General features: G+C 43.7%; 1 protein-coding gene across 1 annotated transcript in view; it reads right to left on the bottom strand.

The window, feature by feature from the left end:
* LOC111861709 (teneurin-a) overlaps positions 1 to 24,325 on the bottom strand; it is a 461,404-nt gene that overhangs the window by 363,084 nt on the left and 73,995 nt on the right. The window contains exon 3 of the mRNA XM_033750434.1: positions 12,517 to 13,161. Coding sequence (XP_033606325.1) covers positions 12,517 to 13,161 — 645 coding nt within the window. The remainder of the gene's footprint in view (positions 1 to 12,516; positions 13,162 to 24,325) is intronic.

Consider the following 24,325-nt stretch of genomic DNA (forward strand, 5'->3'; position numbering starts at 1 on the left):
ACTGGGGAACAGATGTTGTTAGAGACGGGGAATGGGTATTTTACGTTGCAATATCTCCCCTACTCCAACAAACTGTGCAACTGAGCTTGTTTACACCCTCAATGTGTCAACTCGGGGAAGTTTCGTCGAAGCCGAGCCAGTACAACAAGATTACACATAATCCTATTTTATACTTAATTACTTAATCCGAGAGCAATGTTCTTGCATGTTGCTATTGGTGATAAGACATACACGGCGTGGTATAAGCTAATTCAATTACCAAACTTACAATATTACCGAACGTGCAAGTAACGCCGCCACACGACGAGTTAGATAACTAATGTCTCGCTAAACTACCCCTAAATGTTTTACTTGCAACTTATTACCAAAGCTGTCTTCGTGGTGTTGGGTGCTGTCACATGCAGTTACAAGGGCTCAGATTATGGGGCGTGGGCCTGGAACTGTTTGAGTTTTGGGTTCTAATTGCGTGCCTGAGTTCGGGGTGCGTGTCTCAGTTCCGGAGAGTACAGCTGATTTCAAACGCAACTTCTGTCTTCCACAAAATAGGTTTTTCTTTTATATGAAAATTCTGGAATCGGGCAACCTTGCTGGCGATGCCCTATACTTTCATCCAGGAGTTATTAGGTTCGATTCTCACCCGGGATATCGGTTATAATAACCCACATATTTAGTAACATTTTCTCAGCGACTCCACGCAAATGCTGTGACAGATTGAGATCTCGTGGCATAGTATGTGCGTGACTGTAGACAGGGTTTGGATTGGTGACTCGATTTATTGACCACTTATACACCACAGAGACTAGCGTTCTCAGTCTATTACAGACTCTGGTAGCCGTTTCCTGGTAACGGATTTTAACACAGAAGCTACAAGAGGCTCACCGAATTACACAGTCCATACATCAAAGTTCTCTCTTCACAGCCGGACTTTCAAATGAACGCTCTTGAAATTAACTACTTGCCAAAGTCGCGGGAATCTGTAACCCCTAGAGAGCGCGGTCCTCCGGTGGCGCAGAAGGGAGCCCATATGGATAGGTGGGCCGGTCTGAACATACTAACTACTTGCCCCAAACCGTTCCGGTTATAACATCTCGGTACGAACACATAGAAAACGCCATTTCTCTTTTACTGTTGTCATTGTTGTGCTAGCCTGTTGCTGCGGGAACGTGTTTACCAAGCCGTTGCTTAGAAAAGGCTCTGGTATATTTGCTTATCTCGCGGTCGTTGCATAGTAACGGCTCTACAAACTACATTATTTATAACCATGCACCCTGTAACCCCCCAGAAATATTCCTGTGGACTAATTTATAGTGATCTATCTACAGTGTGTAGTCTGAGATGGCGGGATGATAGGTGAACTGGAAAGGATTTGGAAGGAAGAGGTAGCAGGCTTAAAACAGGTACTATATTCACTTTCGTCTGGACGGGCTGAGGAAAACCACGAAATCCCCGAAACCGTATAGTCTGCATCCTTGCAGACAAAAAGGTAAACTTATCCCTGTAACAGGCCGTGGAGGCCCATAAGATTGTGAGACGTCGAGGCTCCCACATTTTCTAGACAATCGGCTCACAGATAGCGGTAAGTTTGTCAGCCTTAAGCGCCGGCCGCCCTTGACTCCCAGGAAGATTCCTAGTGCTCATTTCTGTCATCGGCCATTTCTAAAAAACGGGTCGGTAACACGCCTCTAAAACAACAGTTGTTGGAAACGATGTTTTCCATTCGGTCCGTCGAAGTGGTTATAAAGAAGATAACTGGGTGGGGCAACGAGTTCAGTTGAGAGTTGAGAGTCCGGCTGTGAAGAAAGGAGTTAGCTTGAATGGTGCAGCTGTGAAAAGACGACTTCATGTGTGCTGCATTTGCAGTAAAACTGCTATAATTACTGCGTTAAAATCCGTTGCCAGGATGCGACCAGTGAAGACTGAGAAGACTTGGCATGTGCCAGTGATCTGTGAAGTGTGTACGTCAGCGATAGCGCCGTGATTACTTGTAGTTCCGAGTGGTGTGTGTAAGTGGTCAATAAATGAACTCACCAAGCAATACCCCGTCTGTAGTCACTCCTAAATCGTGATAATACTAAGATGCAATAGAAATGAAAAGGCACATCATCACCAGAGTAAGACAGAAACGCTGTAGGGACTTTGCATAACACACCCCTGCCTTCAGGAAGCTAAACGTAATAGCAATAATTCTGTGAAAGCTATTCATAAGCATCCCATTTTGTAGTTATGAAAGATATAATATTTACGACTTTTCCTCTAATTTTCTTCTTCAGTATATTATTATTTTCATTTATATATAAATGCGAAAAAAGAAAATTACATCAATACCCAGAAGCAATCTTGGATCTCAAAGCAATCTTACAATTTCCGGATGTAATATATATGGAATTATTTGTATAGAAATATTCATTACTCTGAGTTTCAAACAGATCTGTTGCTTAGCAACCGTTTATGAAACATATCTATACCTAAAATATAATATCAAAATCATAATAAATTACATTACATTCCTCTACCGCTTATGTAAGTAGAGTCAAGATATCACAGCAGCAAACGCAAGATGGAACGCCGTGTACTCGTAGTCTCATAGTGTCTCTGTCTCAAGGGTCAGTTTAGAGCTAATTTCTTGCAGATTCTTTGCTTTACTTACTTTTCTATCTTGAAGATGGAGGCAATATGTAAGTCGAACATAGAAGGAAAACTGTTTTGTAATCCGGAGAATAATGATTCAGGCTTAATTGAAATTCCATGCATTATTTGACAATGAAAACACTATTTTGGGGTGTGACGCAGTGTACACTGTTAAACTTTACTTCAAGATAGAAAAGTTAACAAGGCGAGCCACCGTCAGATTGTTCCAAATGACGTCACGTACGGGTTAAGACAAAGATTATCAACCTTATAAGATCCTGGAATGAAGTATCTGGTCTAGAGATAATTCTCTAGACTTGTTTGGGAGATACTAGGTTCGAATCTCTACCGGGACACCGACAACCCTGAGGTTGGTTTTGGTTTTCCTCAGTTCCTCCAGGCAAATGCCTGGATCGCGTCTCCATTAAGACAGAAACGCTTCCATCCAATTCGTCTGTCATCATACTATCCCACAACATATGCAGTAGTACCGTAACTGAAACGGCGTCGTGAAATAAGCCACTGGAATATATGGGATCCCATTCACCATTTATCACGATTGTAAAAGACTATAATTTATTTAACTCGAGGGCAATTACTTACAATAGCTAAGAATTCCCTGCCTTCGCATTTATGTGTAAGGGTCTATAATAAAATTATAACGATGCTGCGTGAGATTATGAGTGCGCACGCACTGGCTCCTAGAAGTACTGACACTGGCGTTGGGTAGATCTTCCGTTGTCTCTCTGTCGTCACGTATTCATTAGTCTCTTTCGTTACTTATTGCTATTTTCATTAAAAATGCTTGTTTGAAAGATGACGTTGAAACATATTTTTGTATATTCTGACACGGGATGTTACGACTGCGCTGTGAGCACACGACGTACAGTTACTAAACGGTTCCCTGAAATGTATATTATTTGCTATTATTAACGTAGAATAAATTTTTAATTTGGGGAGTATAATATTTTAATTTTACAGAGTATTATAACATTTAAAATGACCGCCTCTGTGGTCTAGTGGTCAGAGTTCCTGGCTACAGATCCAGAGGTCCAGGTTTGATATCCGGCGCTATCAGATTTTCTGAGAAGTAGTGGGTCTGGAAAGGTGTCCACTCAGCCTCGTGAGGATAACTGAGAAGCTATTTCAAGGAAATATCAGTTCCGGTGTAGAAAACCGAAATTAACGGCCCTGGGGATTCGTTGCGCTGACCACGTGGTACACTCTATCCGCTAAAGTTGGCACTAACTTCGCCGACAAGCGGCCTCCGTAGTCTAGGGGTAACGTTCGTGACTCAAGGTACGCGGGTTCAAACCCGGCGGAGGTCGTGGAATTTTTAAGGGCGGAAAAATTCAGGGAACAAGTCCTCCGGGAGGGACTTTAAGCCGTGGGTCCTGTGTCGTAGCTTTACGTCACGTAAAAGAACCTCGTGTCCCAAGGGGACCACTGAGCCAAATTCAGGACATTTCCCGCCCAACAGTAGTCTCTAACGCCTGTGGTAGATGGGGGAAGCATCGAGATACCGCTGAGCCAGTAGAGGCCGAAGTCGCTGGCTGAGTCGGGACTGGTAGAATATCATAGGTGGACGCACAATGGACCAACAGTTGGTCTAAGTGCATGGGGAAACCCACCCTCTCCAGTACAATACAATAAAATTTCGCCGACAAGGGGCGGTCGCTCGGTCGGTATAGTTCGCTTTCGGACTCAAGCCACGGAGTTCAGTTTAGTTTAACACAAAATTTAAAATAATAAACGGATCGTAGGAAATATATCCGTGTGCCATGATTTGAGAACCGCTGGTTCAAGACTCTGAGACAGAAGGAACTGAGTTTCAAGGCAGTTCGTTCAATATTATTTGAAGACAAAACTTAGCAACAGCTGGTAATACGTACAAAAACAACTGACGTGTATTGGTTTAAAACTGCTTATTCATAACGTAAATATGCCATGAAACGGGCTTTATACGTGTCTACAGTAATGTCGCCGGTTATCACAAATTGCCGTACAATTAACAGATGACAGCAGAAAATAAATTTAAACTAACAGACAGCTATACAAAAAGGTATTCAGTAATTGGCTATCGATTATCCGTACCCAAGTTGATGTTTTCTTAATAACGGTGATGTTAATTAAAAGCCATTACTCTGCATCCAATAAACTGTATAAAGTACATTTTTATCTGTTTAAAATGCTTTATTACCGGGTTCCATTATAATATGATTATACAGCAATTTCATAAAGGAACGGAAGGGCTCATCAGAAATAGTTTGTCCCTGGCGGTACTCTTTTGAATTTTACTCGCTCTTAACTTCACCTAAAATAGAAGTGTCATAAAGGTAACTGGATTATAATCCATTATACACCATGCACTGACTATTTTAAAAAGTGGTAACTAATACAATTAGTGTAATGAAATTATTCAACTGAAAATGATCCAATTAGTCTCACGAAGCATTCAGAATGTAGCACTATCACTATACCTGTTTTAGAAATAAAAGGCAAAATTAGATTTATATCAAAAATATATTAGTGTTCAATCCATTCGTAATTCAACGAGGAAGACTCATCGTGCGTTATGTAAGGTGACGTACTGCCCTGATACACCGAAACCTACTTCTAAGGCGCTCTTCCAAGAATAACACACACAAAATATTCAATCATAACCTTCTCTTTTGTATACTCCATTATATTTCAAGAACAAAAACTCCGTAGCCTGTAGTCCGAAAGCCTACACCGACCGAGCGATCGTCGCTTGTCGGCGAAGTTAATGCCAACTTTTGCGGATAGGGGGTGTCGCGTGTCAGTGCAACGGATCCCCACGACCGTTATTTCAGATTTCTAGACCGGAGTCGCTATTTCCTTGAAATACCTCCTCAATTATCCTCACGAGGCTGAGTGGACCCCGTTCCAAACCCACTACTTCTCAGAAAATCTGGTAACGCCGGAAATCGAACCCGGACCTGTAGCCAGGAACTCTGACCACTAGACCACAGAGGCATTCACATTTCATATAACCACATCCAAATATTATGAACTCACAAATTCGATACGATACAATGAAACAAGAAAATGTTCCCTAGTTCGTGGCAAACTGCAAGACGTGAATTCAATGTATCGTTGTTACGGTCGACATTTTATTGCTACAGCAACCTGAAATTGCGTAACAACAATGATAAACTTCACTCTTGCAAAAGATAACAAAATGTGGTGTACTCACTGGAGACTGACTGACTGACTGCCTGCCAGACTGACTGACTGACTGACTGACTGACTGACGGAAGACGAAATATGCATTGAAATACAAAATTTATTGCATTATATTTAACGGCTCCAGTCGAAAGTGCCGTTCTCAAGCCTCTAAAGAAGACTGGTAACTATTTGCACCAACAATTTCAAGAATGATAAAAGCTACAACATTCTACTGACAGTGTATTTGTGTGTTCTGTGTGGTTCTCGACAGAGAACACCACAATCTGAACCACTGAAGCTGTAAAAATCTCAAAATTATTATTTTAATATTCACAGGTCGACGTTTGGGAACGACAGTAACAAGACAAAATTTGAGTCAGGAGGAAACTGAGGGGAGACTGAACTCGGGCAATGCTTGCTACCATTCAGTCCAGAACCTTTCGTCTTCTCGTCTGCTGTCTAAAAACTTAAAAATTTGAATATACAAAACTATACTTTTGCCTGTCGTTCTGTATGGGTCTGAAACTTGGTCTCTGACACTAAGGGAGGAACATAGACTGAGGGTGTTCGAGAACAGGGTGTTGAGGAGAATATTTGGACCGAAGGGAGATGAAGTGACAGGAGGTTGAAGAAAACTGCATAATGAGGAGCTTCATAACTTGTACTCTTCTCCAAGTATAATTAGAATGATCAAGTCAAGGAGGATGAAATGGGCAGGGCATGTAGCACGAATATGGGAAGATATGCGTATATATGGAATATTGGGGGAAAGAAAAAATGGAAACAGATTACTAGGAAGACAAAAACATAGGTAGGTAGATAATATTAAAAAAAAATCTTAGAGACACAGGATGGGGAAGTATGGACTGTATTGATCTGGCTCAGGATAAGAACCGGTGGAGGGCTCTTGTGAACACGGTAATGAACTTTCGGGTTCCATAAACTGTTGGGAAGTTCTTGAGTAGCTGTACAAAGGGCGGCTTCTCAAAAAGGGATCAGCTCCAAGAAGTTGACACTTTACCAATGTTTTCAAATTTACGCCTAGGACACAGATACGGCATGTCCTCATGCATTTCACTCTTCCGCACGGTGATGACCAGTGGACTTCCTCAGTAGACAATCAGACAAGTTCTCCTCTTGCTTTCTCTCTCTTAGTTCCATCTGAACCATGGGAAGGACGGAGACACAACAAAACATCTCATGGCAAACCATGAAGATAAGAAAAATTGTAAATTCGCGTTTTCTAACTTAGGCCTTGATGTTCATTTTCCGAACTATTGGTCTGGAAGCTGACTAACTCGTTAGATCTAAACACAGAAAGAACATAACTTTCGGATCAGTTAGAAGTAACGAAGATGTTTTCCTGGAAAAAAGATTAAATTTAATTTGAGACTAAAACCAACCTCATTTCCAAGGAGACAACATTTTCACATGCATGACGCCTGCGGGCATTCAGCAGAAAAGGAATAAATAAAAGATGCAGAAATGAACACCTGTGAAGGCTTCTGCAGTGTCGTTGCGTTTTGAAGCAATTAACACAGCCGTCAAATAACGCTACAAACAGTTCCAAAAACAGAAAATAAGGTAACATAATACAGTCCGTTTGTCGTACCTCCGGCTCTGTAAACTATGCTACGTGCGTGAAGATGTTACTCTCCGTCTCTGTGAACTATGCTACCCGTGTGAAGTTATAACGCTCCGTCTCTGTGAACTATGCTACCCGTGTGAAATTATAACGCTCCGTCTCTGTGAACTATGCTACCCGTGTGAAGTTATAACGCTCCGTCTCTGTGAACTATGCTACCCGTGTGAAGTTATTATGCTCCGGCTCTGTAAACTCTGCTACGCGTGTTAAGATGTTACGCTCCGTCTCTGTGAACTATGCTACCCGTGTGAAGTTATAACGCTCCGTCTTTGTGAACTATGCTACGTGTGTGAAGATGTTACGCTCCGTCTCTGTGAACTATGCTACGCGTGTGAAGATGTTACGCTGCGGCTCTGTAAATTATGCTATATACGTGGTGGCGTTACGCTCCGATTGTGAAGTATGCTCCGGCACTATGAAATATGCTAGATGTGTAAAAGTAAGAAGTAAAGGTATCCCTGTACCAGGCCGTGAAGGCCAATAGGATTGTGAGACGCTGAGGGTCCTACATTTTCTAGACAATCGGCTCAAGGATGGCGGTAAGGTTGTCAGCCTTACGCGCCGGCCGCGCTTTGCTCCCCAGGAAAATTATTTAATTAATTCCTGGTACTCATTTCTGTTAGAGGCTGAGTAAACCCCAGGGCCTAGTGGGGCTAGAAGGATTAGGTCAACTGAAAAAAAAATCTAATGACCTCATCGGTACTTGAACCCACGACCTGCCGGCTTGTAGCATAGCTCCTCAACCACTACGCTACCGCGTGGCCCCATGCTAGATGTGTTGTGGCTTTATTCTTCGGCTGTGCAAATTATAAGTAGTGGCGTTATGCTCCGATACTGTGACGTATCCTCGGTATGTCGTGACGATTTTGAAGTGTGACTGAAAGATAACATTCCATCCAAGGCATTTGCAATAGTACAACACGGAAGTTCCGTTCTTAACGTGGCTGAGCTTGAGTAACACAGCTTGAGTCGTTACAGGAGTAAATTTTCTTTGTATACAGTAAAATCGTAATGATCCTGCGTGAGATTATGAGAACAGTGAGCCGAAACGCGCGTTTCGCACCGCTGTTGCGGGCACGGATCTTCCAACAGTCTCTCTCTAGTCAGCAAGACTGTTCGATTCCCGGCGATACCAGATTTTATGAAAAATACTGAGTCTGGAACGGGTTTCACTCAGCCTCGTGAGGATAACTGAGGATCTATTTCAAAGAAATACTCCGGTCTAGAAAACCGAAATTGACGGCCGTGGGGATTTGTTGCGCTGACCACATGACACCATCTATCCGCTAAAGTTGGCACTAATTTCGCCTACAAGCGACAGTCGCTCGGTCGGTATTGTTCGCTTTCGGACTCAAGCCATGGAGTTTTTTTGTTTTGGATGTTATGATTGGGTTGCAAGTACGCGAAACCAAATACACTGAGCATGGAACTAAATAAGCATCCTAATTACCTCATCGCCTCACGGGAATTTAAGGAAATGTTTTCAAGGTGGACCGTACAGTTCCACAAGTTCCGCCGTCACTTTTCCCAGAAGCTTAGCAAAACTACCCCCTTCTCTACACAGTTTACAGAACTGGAGAAAGAATAGTGGGACTGTACATGGCAGATTCTACGGATCACGTGTTTGCTGGACAGCTTCCTAACGTGCAGCTCTGAGTGTCCAGACATTTTACAAGACCCTGGGTCATATCTCCTTCAGTTGAAGTTTAAAACTAACGCAGAACGGTCAGACTCCATGACAACTTGTGTAATGTACCAGACGTCTACAGAGATATTCACTTCGCTGTCGGAGGCCAACTTGGCCAATCAGATGGCATCGGCTTCTTTATTATCTGTTACCATATTGCATTACACCTTGAAGCTAGCACAGAGCCAACGCTCTGCACTCGTATTCAGGGGAAGCTGGGTTCATATCTCTGCCAGGACAAGACCTATCTTTAACGTTCTCTCTCCTCTCGAGGTGTATATAATTTGGCCAAAACCGCTTCCTTCCAGATCCCTTCCAATTTATCATTCATCAATCACCCAGCTACCCCACGCTATACAGTAGCCTCCAGAGGCTAGCGGCGCAGAGAATTGCTCACAAAACCACCCTCCTGCAGTGGTGGGTTGATCCCAGGTTCTTAAGGACCGCTACAATTTTCATGTTTCAATTGGTACGGACTTGGTATGGGGAGCTGTATTAGCTCAGGCTACAGGCTCGAAGGTCGAAGAATGGAGTTTCGATTCCCGGCAGGGGCAGCTGTCCCTACATGTTCATATACAGCTGACCCCAGACGTTTCGAACGAAACTAGAGCGTCTTAGTATTCGACCCTGAAGATGGCGACACTCTTTTTTCCGAAACATCGTTGGGCTTCCATCAAAATACATAGTCTCACCCCAGAAAACATTGCTTCTCATAGGCATTGCTTTGAGAAGTTGCAATCCATCTTGGGTTGTTCATATTGTTCCTGTCCGGCTATATTTCTCAGTGCTGCCAACGTCACGAGTTAAACAAAAACTACTCTCTATTTTTTTTAACTTTCTCTTCTGTAACGGATGCTCCAGACTTATGAATGCTTCAAAATATCATTAAAATGGATCGAAGGTTAACGTGCATATAGTAGAGTTTCCCATTTGAACGTTTATATGAACGGATGCGTTTAAATGCTCCTAATTTAAAGGCGGGAAATTCTGATCTAAATGGCGAATAAAGTGTTTAGTGGTTCCCGTTTCAAATCTCACTGTAAAACCATCACAGGAAATGCGTTTACCTTTATTTCCGGGGTAGGGGGAGTGTGTGTGTGTGTGTGTGTGTGTGTGCAAATAATAAAGTACAATTCCAATCACGGATTCTACCCTTACCAATCAATCTTGTTACATCCCACGAAGCACATTAGACATCCCCCACCCCTCCCGGACGCCCCCGGTATGTCTTTCCACTTGGCACCAACAATCTACCCCTCTCTAAAACTTTCCTCAAGATATTGATGTCATGCGTACAGAATTACAATTAAGGGTGAAAGTGGCAGAAGGGTGGATTAAGAGGCCAAATTGATTTCACCGACAAATACACAGGGGATAAGTAACTCCGCTCCATATGAGCTCCCAAACGATCTATAAGTATCAAGTGAAGAGTACTGTCCTCTGAGACGTCACGCCGTGTAGTCTGGTAGAAGTACACAGATGTTTCAGACAACCGAACTGCCTCCATCTTCAGGGTTGAAAAGTAAGCCAAGGAATCACTTTTGCTTACATGCTTCTTGCTGGATGCTTGGTTTACTCTATGACACTAAACATGGAGGCAATACTGTACTCCGAAACGTCGGTGAACTTTCGCCACACAACATGGCTTCACTGTTATCCTCACCGATGTGAGAATGTCAAATTGAGGCATAAAGTATCATGTGTTCAGATTTCCGGGGAATAACTTCGTAATATGTTGTGGTTGTTCTAATGGTCTACAAATGCTGTATAACCATTAGATATGATAATATGGCCGCATATAAACCCAAGATTCAAACAAAATACATCATCTAGCCCAATGAAACATATAGCGGGAGGGGGAAACAAAGAATAATACACTTTTGGGTGAAAGAAAATATCATAAGAGGGGAGTGAGACTTTATCTGGGGAAGGGAAAGGGAGGAGAAACTGTATAATTTTACTAGAAGGTTCCCAGGCTTCGACCGCAGCGTGAAATGGTTAGCAGCGGTTTGAGACAGTGGCTCCGGGATTCTGATGTGGCGAACTGCACAGTTTGGAAATTTAAGAATTAAACACGTCCAACTAACTTTCAAGAATTCAGTTCCTACCTCACAGAAAACATGCCATTACAAAGACCTACATTTAGCGGCATCCGTAATCTAGGGGTAACGTTCCCACCTCATGACTCAAGGTACGCGGGTTCAAACCCGGCGGAGGTCGTGAAATTTTTAAGGGCGGAAAAATTTAGGGAACAAGTCCACCGGGAGGGACTTTAAGCCGTGGGTCCCCTGTCGTAGATTTACGGCACGTAAAAGATCATGTCTCTAGGAGACCTCTGAGCAAAATTAGGTAAAGAGTTTCCCGCCCAAGTAGTCTCCAATGTCTCCGGTAGATGGGGAAGTTATTGGGTACCACTGCCAGTAGAGGGCCGACATCGCTGGCAGAAAGGGGAGATAGCGGGCACCAGTATCGGTAGGGTATGGCGACATTAGAAATTAAAGGGGGACGTACAATAGACTATTAGTCGCGGTGCATGGGGAAACCCACGCCCTCTATACTGAGTAACTGAATAAGACCTACATTTTACAGAAATTATCTCCGTCTCTGTTGCGACTTATACATGCATGGAAACATAACCACAATACGTCAATACGTGTGAAATGTTCAACTTTCTTTTGCTTAATTTTAAAGGAGGTGGTACATATAGTAACCAGAGTGCGTAGCGGGTCCCTCTCTCTGTGCCATACTACACGGCGTCACATCCCAGAACATAATATTAATCATTAGTAGATAGCATAGTCTACATAGCGCGACTGTCTATGGGCTGGACGGCCTAGGGCTCGGAGTTTGAGTCCCGGTAGGTTTAAAAATTTTCTCTTCTCCGCGTCGTCCAAACCCGTTCTGGGGCTCATCCAGCCCCCAATGCAATGGGTACCGTGGTTACTATTTTCCCGGGGATAAGGCAGCCAGGGCGTGAAGCTGACCACTCACCTCCAACTAGTGCCGAGATCAAGAACATATGGATCTATACATCCACTCCCCCATACGTCTTCATACGTAAATAAATTTACCTTCAGCACAGACCAGTATCTGGTTTGTCCCAATTACTTGCAACTGGCTGCTATGGAATATCCGTGAACTGCTACACAGATATCTGCGAGTAGGATCCATAAGTTCGCTCCTCGAGTGAGGCAGGGCGACAGTCACAGAGCATGAAAACAAGTGGCACTTCATAATGCAAACAGCCAACAGAGTCGAGTGGCAAAGATAACCAATGAATTCAGCTCCAGTTCGTGAGTGAGAACTCTAAGAGATGCAAGACGAAAAAAATACGCGAAACATTTTCTACAGTTCTGTTTACACTCACCGTTCTCCAAATTGTGGCGTCTTCCATCTTTGACTCCGCCCAACATGTCGACTCCCGGGTACGTCATATCTGAATTGTTGTCTGTAAGAGACGACGCCGATGACGTTGAAGAGGACGACGTCATTGTTGCGCCACTCTGCTGCTGTTGCTGCTGTGCTGCCATCCTGCGGCTGCTGGCCGAAAGTCGCCCCCTGCTCCCCAGGGTACCCGAGCTGCCTGTCTGCCCATACTGCTGACTCGCTGACTGCTTCGAGCCGACGCTGGCGTCACTCCGACTCAGTGACGACTTCTTGATTGGATAATGATGGTGGTGATGTCCGCCGTGGTGGTGTCGTGACGTGGACGAAGACGAGGGCATGTGTGATGGGAAGCGAGGGCTGGTGGAGTTGACGGGGGTTGAGTTTTCAGACAGGTTGGTTGACTCTATGGGGTAAGGTGAGGCCTGACGATGGCTTCCGGATGAAGACAGGTTTGGGGCGTGCTGTAGAGGATTGCTGCTGAGCGGGTGGTGGTACATAGTAGGGGACGCACACGTCGGGGGCGGTGTAGGGAAGGGGGTTGTGGGGTTGTCTGTCGTGGTTGCTTCCTCTGTGTCAGACCCTGTTCTGTAGGAATTGATGCCCGATAAGGAAGAGCGTTCCGCACCTGAAGCACAAAACAGAACCAATTCTCGAATTAACACAGAAAAGTTATATCTCAACCTACAAGTACCAAGAGACGAAAATTTCGACCTCTACAATATAATAACTACATGTGCTAGCGTCCGGCATCGCCTCTGCGGTCTAGTGGTCAGAGGTCCGGGTTCGATTTCCGGCGCTACCAGATTTTCTGAGAAGTAGTGGGTCTGGAACGGGGTCCACTAAGCCTCGTGAGGATAAGTGAGGAGCTATTTCAAGGAAATAGTGGCTCCGGTCTAGAAAATCGAGATTAACGGCCGTGGGGATTCGTTGCCCTGACCACGTGACACCCTCTATCCGCTAAAGTTGGCACTAACTTCGCCGACAAACGATGGTCGCTCGGTCGGTATAGTTCTCTTAGAACTCAAACCACGCAGTTTGTTTTGATAGCGAGCGACATCTGTCGACATATTATCAACTATACACGCTCAATGAAATATACGAAATTCAGTTGCTTTCCCAGCGTCTGAGTATGAGTCTTGAGTTACAACCGACGGTCAGTCGGCCAGTCTGTTTTGAAATAAAGCACCCATCTGGGGCTTATGACCACATTTTTATTATTGTCAGAGAGTTGCGGGTTTGTTGATGGGGGGGGGGGTTCTCTCTCTGACGAGAGGACAGGTCTGTCATTTATATTTTCTGCTGGTCCTCGCCAGCGCAGTCATTCTCGGGTCCGAGTCCCGTGGGACTAGCGACCGCATTTTTCTGTTTCACATTTGAGATTTCCTTCTTCGTCGCCTCTTACGACTCGCATGGTCACGGTGGAGGTATTCGACCCCGCCTCCAAATGGAATATTCCCAACATTTGAATTCTTGAAGTGTTTATATATCCACATATGAACAGCACATCTGAAAAATCTGAAACGGCAGCTTAGTGCAGTACACAATAAATCTGTCACTCTTAGCGATAAAAGACTGATAAATGAGCATCTCTGAATGTCGTTAACTCATGGTGCACAACCTGTGGTTCGAGCAGGCACATGCTCGAAGAGTACGAAATTTAACTTACAAGCTACTGTGAGGAACACAGAGGGCTTCGATTTTCCAGAGGGGTGAGGTTTTCTTCTCTTCTGTATAGAGCCATTTCCTTCTCTGGAGTCTACCCAGCATCCTATTCGATGTATTTTGGAGCTCTGTCCACAGGGTAAAACTTCCGAGGGGGTAAACCTACCCCGTTCTGTTACCAGAATCCATGAAGATACAACATGATACCCTCATACGAGTTCAATGCGTGGTAAATATGCACAATTCTCTTTTACACAGAGATGTATAACTGTATGGGGTGTCTGTGTATGCCTCCCTTAACTTGTGAATGCCTGAACCAGCCTTTATGAATCTTGACATGTATATCATGGCAACTGAGCCCATCGCAACGGCTTACCTTATATATCCTCCATCAGTCTGCCTATATGTTTATCTTAATATCGTTGCTAGGCAACGGCTACGTAAAAACGTTACCGCGGCAACAAATACGCAAATACGCGGTCCGTATTGTATGAAGGGAAATTAGGCGGTTAGTTCTTCTCAGAAAATCTTGTTAACTTTTTTCCATATTTGCGAGGTTAGGTAACGTTGGGGGTCAAGGCTGAAAGGTATTATATTTGCCAAACTTCGCAATTTATTTGCATAATAATAATTCCTGTTGAGACATAACTCAATGTGACAAGACTCCATAACTTTCTTCTTCTTCTTCTTCTTTAGCTTTTTCATAAAATAAAAAACCTTTTCCCCTACTTTCCATTCCGGAGCTAAACGTCAGAGTTACTCATCATCAGCCGCTAGTGTGAGCAACGATATATATACAAGGTAATTAGGGGCGAATGACGGGCAGGGTTGGGTAGGCAACCCGTTGAAAAAATCTGACGCAATTTCATACAATGAAAGTAGACAGACAGTAGAATTGAAAGAAGCTGGGGTGGCGTGGGGGGTGAAGGAGGGTTGGACGTTCCCCCTTACCAGCTCCCACGTTTCCGTGCCCCGTTGCGTTGCTTGTAGCTTAGTCTCCAGGGGTAATGGCAAGTCAAGATTGAATATGAAAACTTAATAAAGCAATACCGGGACCAATGCACGGCAGGGAAGGAGAGTGGAGCGGAGGGGGGTGTAAGTCGCTTCCAATCAGTCTCCCTTCTTCTTATTTCCAAAAGAAGAGACGAGGAAAGCCGAGAGAAGAAGGAAAAGTCCTTGAAATGAGATAAGAGGAGAGTAGGGGAAACAAACCACGAGTCGCTGTAACTCTTCGAAACAAGTTAACGTAGTTGAATTTGAGGTTATCACAGCGCTGAGATACCCTGCGTTGTATCGAGACATATGCCGGTAGAAATACATCCGAGTTTCGGAGGAACATATCGCCTCCTTCTTCAGCGTCGAATGAAGCCTGCTTATTGTTGATTCCTTGCTCAGGTTACTGTTAGCAAAGGATACACTTCTCTCCGAAACGTCGATGGGATCATACAAAGAAAACTGCATTATAATCCAAGTGATAGTGACTGTCTTGTTACCCAATTTCTAACGTGATATTATAGAAAGCTGAGCTAAAATCCAAGTGGGAGCCTATTCGTGTGACAAGATTTGAACCCAGAATCTCTGAATGTGAAACAGAAACGGTATTCACTCACCTTCAAAGTTCGCAATCTGTAAACTTTCTGTGGGTTACGTAACAATGCTCTAATTGTTTAGAATACATGAGATTTATTACGATAATAAACTGTGTATAGGTAAGGATTTGAAAGGAAGCCTTCACAGCGTAATAGAGGCACCGTTCTCGCATTTGCCTGGAGGGACTGAGGATAAAAAAACTATCCCTGTAACAGGTCGCGGAGGACCATAGGGCTGTGAGACGTTGAGGCTCCCACATTTTCTAGACAATCGGCTCACAGATGGCGGTGATTTTGTCAGCCTTACGCACCGGCCGTACTTTATCCCCCGAGAAAGATTCCTGGTACTCATTTCTGTTAGAGGCTGAGTCGACCCCAGGGTCACAGCGTGGCTGGAAAGTTTACGTCAACTGAAAAATCCAATGATCTCATATGGAATCAACCCGCGACCTTCCGACTTGTATCATAGCGCCTCAACCATCTACGCTTCCGCGTGCCACGGAGGGACTGACAGTAACAACGGAAGATCTCAACCGGAATAGCCAGTGACCCATCGTTACCAGTAGCCAACCCTATCGTTCTGTTGTTACCGTACAAAAGCAGCTGTGTCTGCAATTATTGCAGGTACTGCGTTTCGGTATTTCTTAATTTTATTTTTATAGGTAAAAATAGAATTCAACGTGTCTATACATTCTGTCTTCTCCATAGATCTGATGCTTCACATACCTATGTTAACAACTGTACAAACTTCCCGTTGGCATTTCATAGCTTACTTACTTACTTACTTACTTACTTACTCATGGAGCTGAGNTGTCTCCCCCATTCGTGCTACATGACCTGCCCACCTCATCCTCCTTGACTTGATCATTCTAATTATACTTGGAGAAGAGTACAAGTTATGAAGCTCCTCATTATGCAGTTTTCTCCAACCTCCTGTGATTTCATCTCTCTTTGGTCCAAATGTTCTCCTCAGCACCCTGTTCTCAAACACCCTCAGTCTATGTTCCTCCCTTAATGTCAGAGACCAAGTTTCATACCCATACAGAACCAGAGGCAAAATTATAGTTTTGTATATTCTAATATTTATGTTTTTGGACTACAGACGAGAAGACAGAAGGTTCTGGACTGAATGGTAGCAAGCATTGCCCGAGTTCATTCTCCTCTTGATTTCCTCCTGAATCAGGTTTCGATCTGTTATCGTTGTTCCCAAATATCTGAACTGTGTCACATTTTCAAAACATCTGTTTCCTATCTGTATGTCATGATTTTGCCCTGCATTTTGGTGACGAGACAGTAACTTATACTTAGTTTTCTCTCTGTTTACTCGTAGACCAACCTCTTTACTTGCGTCAATTAAACTTCCGGTGTTTTCCTAAGGAGAACAAGTGATAATCCAAACTTAGTCTATTTCTGTTACATGCTGCGACCGCTCCTACTTACAGACTATTCATAACATCCATGGAACTGACTCCTACTTGAGAAACTGCCAGTCGCTAAGCCACTTATGAAATTCCCTGCAATTTATGGAAAACGAAAGTTCACTGCCATGTTGACTGGTCCCTATCCTAAGCCAGATTAATCCAGTCCACGCCCCATCCTGTTTCCTAAGATCCATTCTAATATTATTCCTCCATCTATGCCTACGTCTTCATAGTGATCTCTTTCCTTCAGGTTTTCCTACACAGACTCCGTATGTAACCTGTTCCCTCCCAAACGTTCTACATGCGCTGTCCATCTCATACACATTGCAATTATCATTCCAATACACGCGAAGAGTTACGAAGCTACATCGTAACATTCATAAATTTACTCCGACATCTCCTGATGGAAAGACTCACAAGTAAATTAGCCATGCATGCTACATGCCCTACCCATCTCATCCTCCTTGGCTTGATCATTCTAATTATAGCTGGAGATGAGTACACGTTATGAAGCTCCTCATTATGCAGTTTTCTCCAACCTCCCGTCACTTCACCCCTCTTTGGCCCAAATATTCTCCTCAGCACCCTGTTTCCACATTCTTCCATTAATGTGATGATCATGTATTAACATTCAGTACTTAAGAAACAATAAGTTCTGGGAAGAACTAATGGTCTACTTTCCTGTAATACAAAACGGACCGTATAGGAATTTTTATGTTATTTATAAGAAATTCGGATGTTACTATGTGTATGCCACCCGGCAAGGGCAATACATTGATTTTTATTTTTTATTTTTTTGGACTATTTCAGGAAACTGTTTCTATCCGATGAACGAGCAAGGACTTGAAAGGAAGTGATCTCGAGGTAACATCCCGGCATTTGCCTGGAAGGACTGAACAAAACTGTGAACAAAATCTATCAGGTAGCCACTGTCCTAGACGAGATTCGAAATGAGGGTCTCCGGAATACAAGTTTGGAAGCCTAGCGCCATGGCAACCTGCTCGACGTCTTATTATCATGCACGAGCCAACAAGAAAAGAAAACAATTTCATTTACCCTTCTCAATCCCGAGGGACCGAGAGACATTCACTCCACTTAATTGTAGCAAACTGCGCAACTCAGGACGAGACATTTTTAACTCTCCTCATCCACAATTGTTTTTTATCTTTTCTCTGTTGGAGTAATGTTGATAAAGTAAAGTGAGGCCAGACAGAGACGGCAAGAAGGTCGCAGCCACCGACTGGGAGAGGAACAGAGACAGAAATAGCTGTGCCTGATTACAGAAAACAAGAGCCTTGTTTGTTAGAGAGAAATGTTGAAGAAGTCTCAGAAATGAAAGAACAACATTGGTTTGTTTTATGTGACGTACTGCACAATTGAACGTTGCTTGAAACGGAATGCGGTGAAATTATATAAATGAAACAAGTACGTAACTATGAAATAACAATCTTGCAGATGGCGTTTGACGTAAGAAAACAGATTAAAATAGCTCCCCCCCCCCATTTCAGAGAGGAACACGCTTTTAAGACTTTTAATAAAAGTAGTTATTAAATATTGATACTAACACATTTATGCACAAAATATTATATGACGCCTGAAAGCCGGAACAGTAGAGCCAGAAGTGACGTTCTTTGCTAGGCAACGGTTCGGGAACACACGTTCCCGCGGCATAGAACATACCAGGAATTTCGTTGCTAGCCAACGGCTCCCTAAAGACACATTCCCGTGGCAGCGGATAAAACACAGTAATATAAGAACTGTTGGAGATGGTGACCTATATTCGGTTCGCCTAGAGGTTAAGTCAGTTCAGAGGAGAGTCAATCATTCGGTGTGGGTAAGGGAGCTCAGTGATTCAACTTTGGAGTATTAACCGGCGGACACTGGAAGCTAAATCAGTGACCGGTTAGTAAATCAGAACCAAGTCAGTCACAGTGGAAGAGAAGGCACTCTCCTACCGATATCCATTTCACAAAATGCTCTATATTCATTAATCATCTTAGCGTCTGTAGCATGCGCACACAGTTGACATGCTAAACTGAAATAGGAGACTGCTCGCTCGTTCCTGACCTGTCGGCGCTCGACAATTCTTTGCAACAGCAACCCCGAGCTATGTAATAATTAAAATAAATTTTAAGCTGATCATTATTTTTTAATTATATCTTCAATTCGCACTTGTATTAACATAAACAATTGCAGCTGCTTTCGAATTCAATTAGCTTAAGTCGGTATACAGTTTTCATTAGTACCAAGAATTTTATTGTATTAACAAATCTTAAGAAATAAACCGGAAAGCCAATTCAATTACTGAGATATTCTTGGGACTTGTAATTAAGAGAAGAGATAATTAGAACGAAAGCCGAAACGGCGATGTCCGTCTCCAGAAACACGTGCACGCTTCATCAGAACAGATTTGCGTACCCGAAAACTCGTTTTGTGTTCCCACCTAACAAGGCTGTTTACACAGACTGTACTTTGAACTAATCCTTGTGGCTGTTTTCCGAAGTTAAAAACTTTTCGCCGAGATAGTAGGGGGAAGAGGGGGAACTCCCTTCATCCATGGCACGATGTTCCGAGTTTTCCCAATTAATTATGACGTCAAAAAGAATCTTCACCCCAATGTAGGGATGTAAAAGTTTGCGCAAGTAAAAATAATAAAAAAAGATGGATCAGAGGAAAACGAAAAAGAGATTGATAGGGTGAAAAGGCCCAAGAAGAAGATGAGAAACAACAATTAGTGCTCGGCAACTGAGTCGCTTGTACTCGCGGTGGCATAGGCAAGTTCCCTCATTTTTCCTACACAGTATCATCAGGGTAACATATCTCGGGGTAAACATGGGCGGAAGAAGTATCCTTGAGGCGCAGTAAGTATTTGCAGGAAAAGGCGGGCGGCGGTGAAATCTGAAGCCTTGTCTTCAGAACTGTTTAATTAGACGGCATTCCAGTGTGTACCAGGCGCCCCTACTAGAGGCTCCGTCTTCAGGTTACATTTTCTGCAGGATACAGGGGGCACAGATGGAGGAAAAAAGGAAGGAAAGGAAACAGAGAAGAAAGATGCAGGGATAGGAAGGAAAAGAGAAGGGAAATAAGAAAAGGGAGGAGCTAAAACAAAGACAGAGAAACGAAAGAAGAGGCGGGCTAACAAAGAGACAGAGGATCGAAGGAAAAATAGGATGTAAGAAAAAGACGAAGAGACGTAGAAAGAAATGGATAGCAGCAGCGAATATAGGAACAGAGGAAGAAGACAAAGAGAATGTAAGAAAAAATAGAAAAGGGGTCAGGAGGAGGAGGAAAAAAGAGGCGAGGGAAAGATAAGATAGAGAAAAGGATAAAAAAGAAAGGAAGATACAAGGAAATGAAAGAAGAGACAGGAAGAAAAACAGAGAGAAATGAAGGGATAAACGAGAGTGGAGAAAGATGAAGAAAATAAATGAAAAATTTGATATGAAACTGAAAAAGAAAATAAAGATTGAAAAGAAAGGAGGCAAACACAGAAAGAGTCACAGAAATGCGAATGAACGAACGAAGAAATGGAGATAGGGGAAGAAAGTGGAGAGAAATGATAATGCCGACGTTTCGTCATCTCACATGTTGCTTTAGACACGAGCAGAACTGCTACGTTGGCCTCCTTTCCACCAAACAAAACGGCGTCACAACTTAAAAAACCATGAGCTTCATGTTCAACACAGTAAGACTCTTTCTCTTACATTCTAGTACAATAATCGATCAGTTAGGTCACAGTCGATGTGGAGGCAGGGTCGATACTTGACGGGACCCAACATCACTAGCACCGGACTCTTACTAAGGGGGCACGCGGTAGCGTAATTGGTTTAGGCACTATGCTACAAGACGGAAGGTCGCGGGTTCGACGCCTGATGAGGTCATTGGATTTTCCAGTCTACCTAATCCTTCCAGCTGCACTATGGCCCCGGGTTCGACTCAGCTTCTAACAGAAATGAGTACCAGGAATTTTTCTGGGGGGTAAAGAGCGGCCGGCGCGTAAGGCTGACAACCTTACTGCCATCTGTGAGCCGACCGTCTAGAGAAAATGTGGGAGCCTCGACGTCTCACAAACCTATGGGCCTCCACGGCCTACTACAGGGCCTACTACCTTACCTTTACAACGCCCTTACTAAATTTAGCCGAGAAACTGATACATTTAGGGGTTTTTAACGATGATATAAGTAACTCAGACTACAAACGAGTAGCTCAGAATGGGAAGTGGTTGTATTGATTACGTATTCTTAAACTCGACACTGGTTTGTAGGTGAGTAGTCATCTTCACGTCCGGGCCACTTTACACTCGGGGGAAAATTCCCCAGTACCCAACAAATAGGAGGCTGGGTTGGCCCCAGAACCGTTTTGAAAATACTGAGAAGAGAAAATTTTTGTCCGTAACGGGACTCAAACTCGGACCCCTCTGCAGTCCAGTCCCTAACCAATCGCTATACCGACTGAGCTATCCCGGCTCCCTCTTGACATTCCTGTAAATTGTAAAAGAAAAAGTCAATTGTCCATGATTTATTCTAACCGTCTTACAGTGCATACATTTATTCACCTTACTCTTCTCTCTTGCACTACATGTTTCAGCACAAAAGTGCCATCTTCAGGTGCTTTTCGTTGTACGTCAAACTACTTCATTGCATGCCCTGTTGTCTTCATACTAAAATATATACTCGTCATATATATTGATAAATTTTAAATATTAAAAATATTAAAACTGTTCAGGATTTGTCATCCGTATGCCGTATCTCAATACGCGAGTCACACCTATCTTCTTCTATCGGAGTATTCTTCCTACTTTCATGTGTGTATTGTGCTTTGTGTTGTGTCTTGCTCCTGTGACTGCGTAGTTTGACGTACAACGAAAAGCACCTGAAGATGGCACTTTTGTGCTGAAACATGTAGTGCAAGAGAGAAGAGTAAGGTGAATAAATGTATGCACTGTAAGACGGTTAGAATAAATCATGGACAATTGACTTTTTCTTTTACAATTTACAGGAATGTCAAGAGGGAGCCGGGATAGCTCAGTCGGTATAGCGATTGGTTAGGGACTGGACTGCAGAGGGGTCCGAGTTTGAGTCCCGTTACGGACAAAAATTNCAATTATTCAAGCCACTACGGAATTGGAAAAGATAAGGAAGAAAGTAGTCATCACCTGGAGGAGCTGAAGAAAAAGACGAATGTCAGGTCAGTCCATACCCCGGACAAGGTTTGAACACGGCATCTCCGGTAGTTTTTTTTCTTATTGCTAGTGGGGTAGGACTAAGTCCCTTGTACTGTGGCAAATTCTGGCCTATTGTACCAGCCCCAGATGTTAGGTGAGGTTGATTGTGGAGCAACTGGTGGAATGAAGATTGGTAGGGTAAACGGAAGTATTCCGAGAAAACCTGCCCCAGCGCCACTTTGTCCACCATAAATCCCACTTAACCAGACCCGCGATCGAACCCGGGCCGCCGCGGTGGGAAGCCAGCGACTAACCGCTTGAGCTATGGCGCGGCCTCCGTTAGTGTTAGTGCTCGAGGCGAGTTTCTCGGTAAAGCAAGCAGAAAATGCCTGCAACTGCGCAGTAGTTTCCGAATGTGTAAACGCATGCTCACAGCCCAGGGTCTCCACGCAACAAGCGACTTTATTGACACTGCATTTTTAAAATCTGTGCACGAGGCAGGGCCCAAATAACCGCAAGTGCGGTAATAAAACGCCCCAAGGCGCCTTGTTGGCTTGTCCGGCAGTTTGCTCTACCCACTACTGTTTGAACACAAGACATCTTTCCTGCTAGCTCGCTCTAACTAGAGTCAGCTTTCAAAGAACATGGCGCTAGGGCGGGACAGCAGTGCGCATGCGTATTACGACCTGCCCCGCTACTATTGCAGAAAAATACATTCGCTTCATCACGTGACGAGAACTGTGGCTGGTGAATATTTTAGTAGCTTCTAATAAGAATAGTAATGTGGCATGTAGACCAGCTGCTGGATAACGACCGAGAAACATACAAGACAACAGCCGTTACTAGGCAACGGCACGTAAACAGTAACAGACGAACGGTGTTTTCTCTGCGGTCTTTGCCGGGATGTTATAAGCAGGACAGCTAGTACGGAGTGAGTTGGGTTGAGTAGTTGGTTGGTGAGTGACTGAGTTATTCATTCAGCCAGTGAGTTACTTAGAGAAGTGATGAGATTCAGTCGCTGTGAGATGTTGCTGTGAGAATCTGGTAGCTGAAGCAGGGGATAGTTCGGAAATCTAACGGAAAAGACGAGGCTTTATCGAAGGGAGATAACAGGAAAATATGCAATAAAAACTGTGATAAAGCACGCACATTCAAGGAACTAGGATAGAGAGGGAGGTATAAATTATGCTACAAACCTAACTAACAAACCAATTCCATGAACACCAATCACAGTCCGAAGACCCAGTAATTGTAAATGTTATACACCATCGTCAGAACCCTTTATATTGCTCCTGACTTCGGCTGCATCGTGCTGCACTCTAGCGTCCTTGCGCCAGTTTGCCTCACGGGAGACAAATTGGAGACGAAGCATTTACAGACTCTAACTGTACACTATGCTAACTGCTCTACGCTCCAACATTTCTGGGGCGTCCCCAAGTAAAGACGTCGTGACGTGACACTATAAGTGTGGGTATTTATTTTTACTTTGGGGCCAGATACGCGCATGCGTTCGTACGTGCTCGGGGGGGCCTTACGAAGAAAAGACATGTAGGTAATTTGTTCAGTAATAACAGAGAAGCTTCGAGAGCTCAGTCGGTATAGTGACTAGGTTAAGGGCTGGACGACGAGAGAACTGGAGTTCGAATCACGGCAACCGCAAGATGTTTCTCAATTATTTAGAAAATACAGGTCACGAAGGAAGCTAATGTAGCTGTAACGCTCTAGGCTCGTATTCGGGGACAGATCGGTTAGAATCCTGGCAGGGTTACCGGTTTTCCTGACTGAAATTTCTTATGGTTTTCCTCAGTCTGGCCAGGCAACTGTTCTGATTAGTGCTTAATTCATTTTTAACCACCCAACATTTGACGTTAAATAGTCTGTGTAATGAAGGCGTAGTAAATTAAATTAAGAACCATCACCGTAGTTTCGGATGTATATTTTACTTCCATCTTC

The sequence above is a fragment of the Cryptotermes secundus genome, unplaced genomic scaffold (assembly GCF_002891405.2).
Source record: "Cryptotermes secundus unplaced genomic scaffold, Csec_1.0 scaffold136, whole genome shotgun sequence".
Lineage (NCBI taxonomy): Eukaryota > Metazoa > Arthropoda > Insecta > Blattodea > Kalotermitidae > Cryptotermes > Cryptotermes secundus.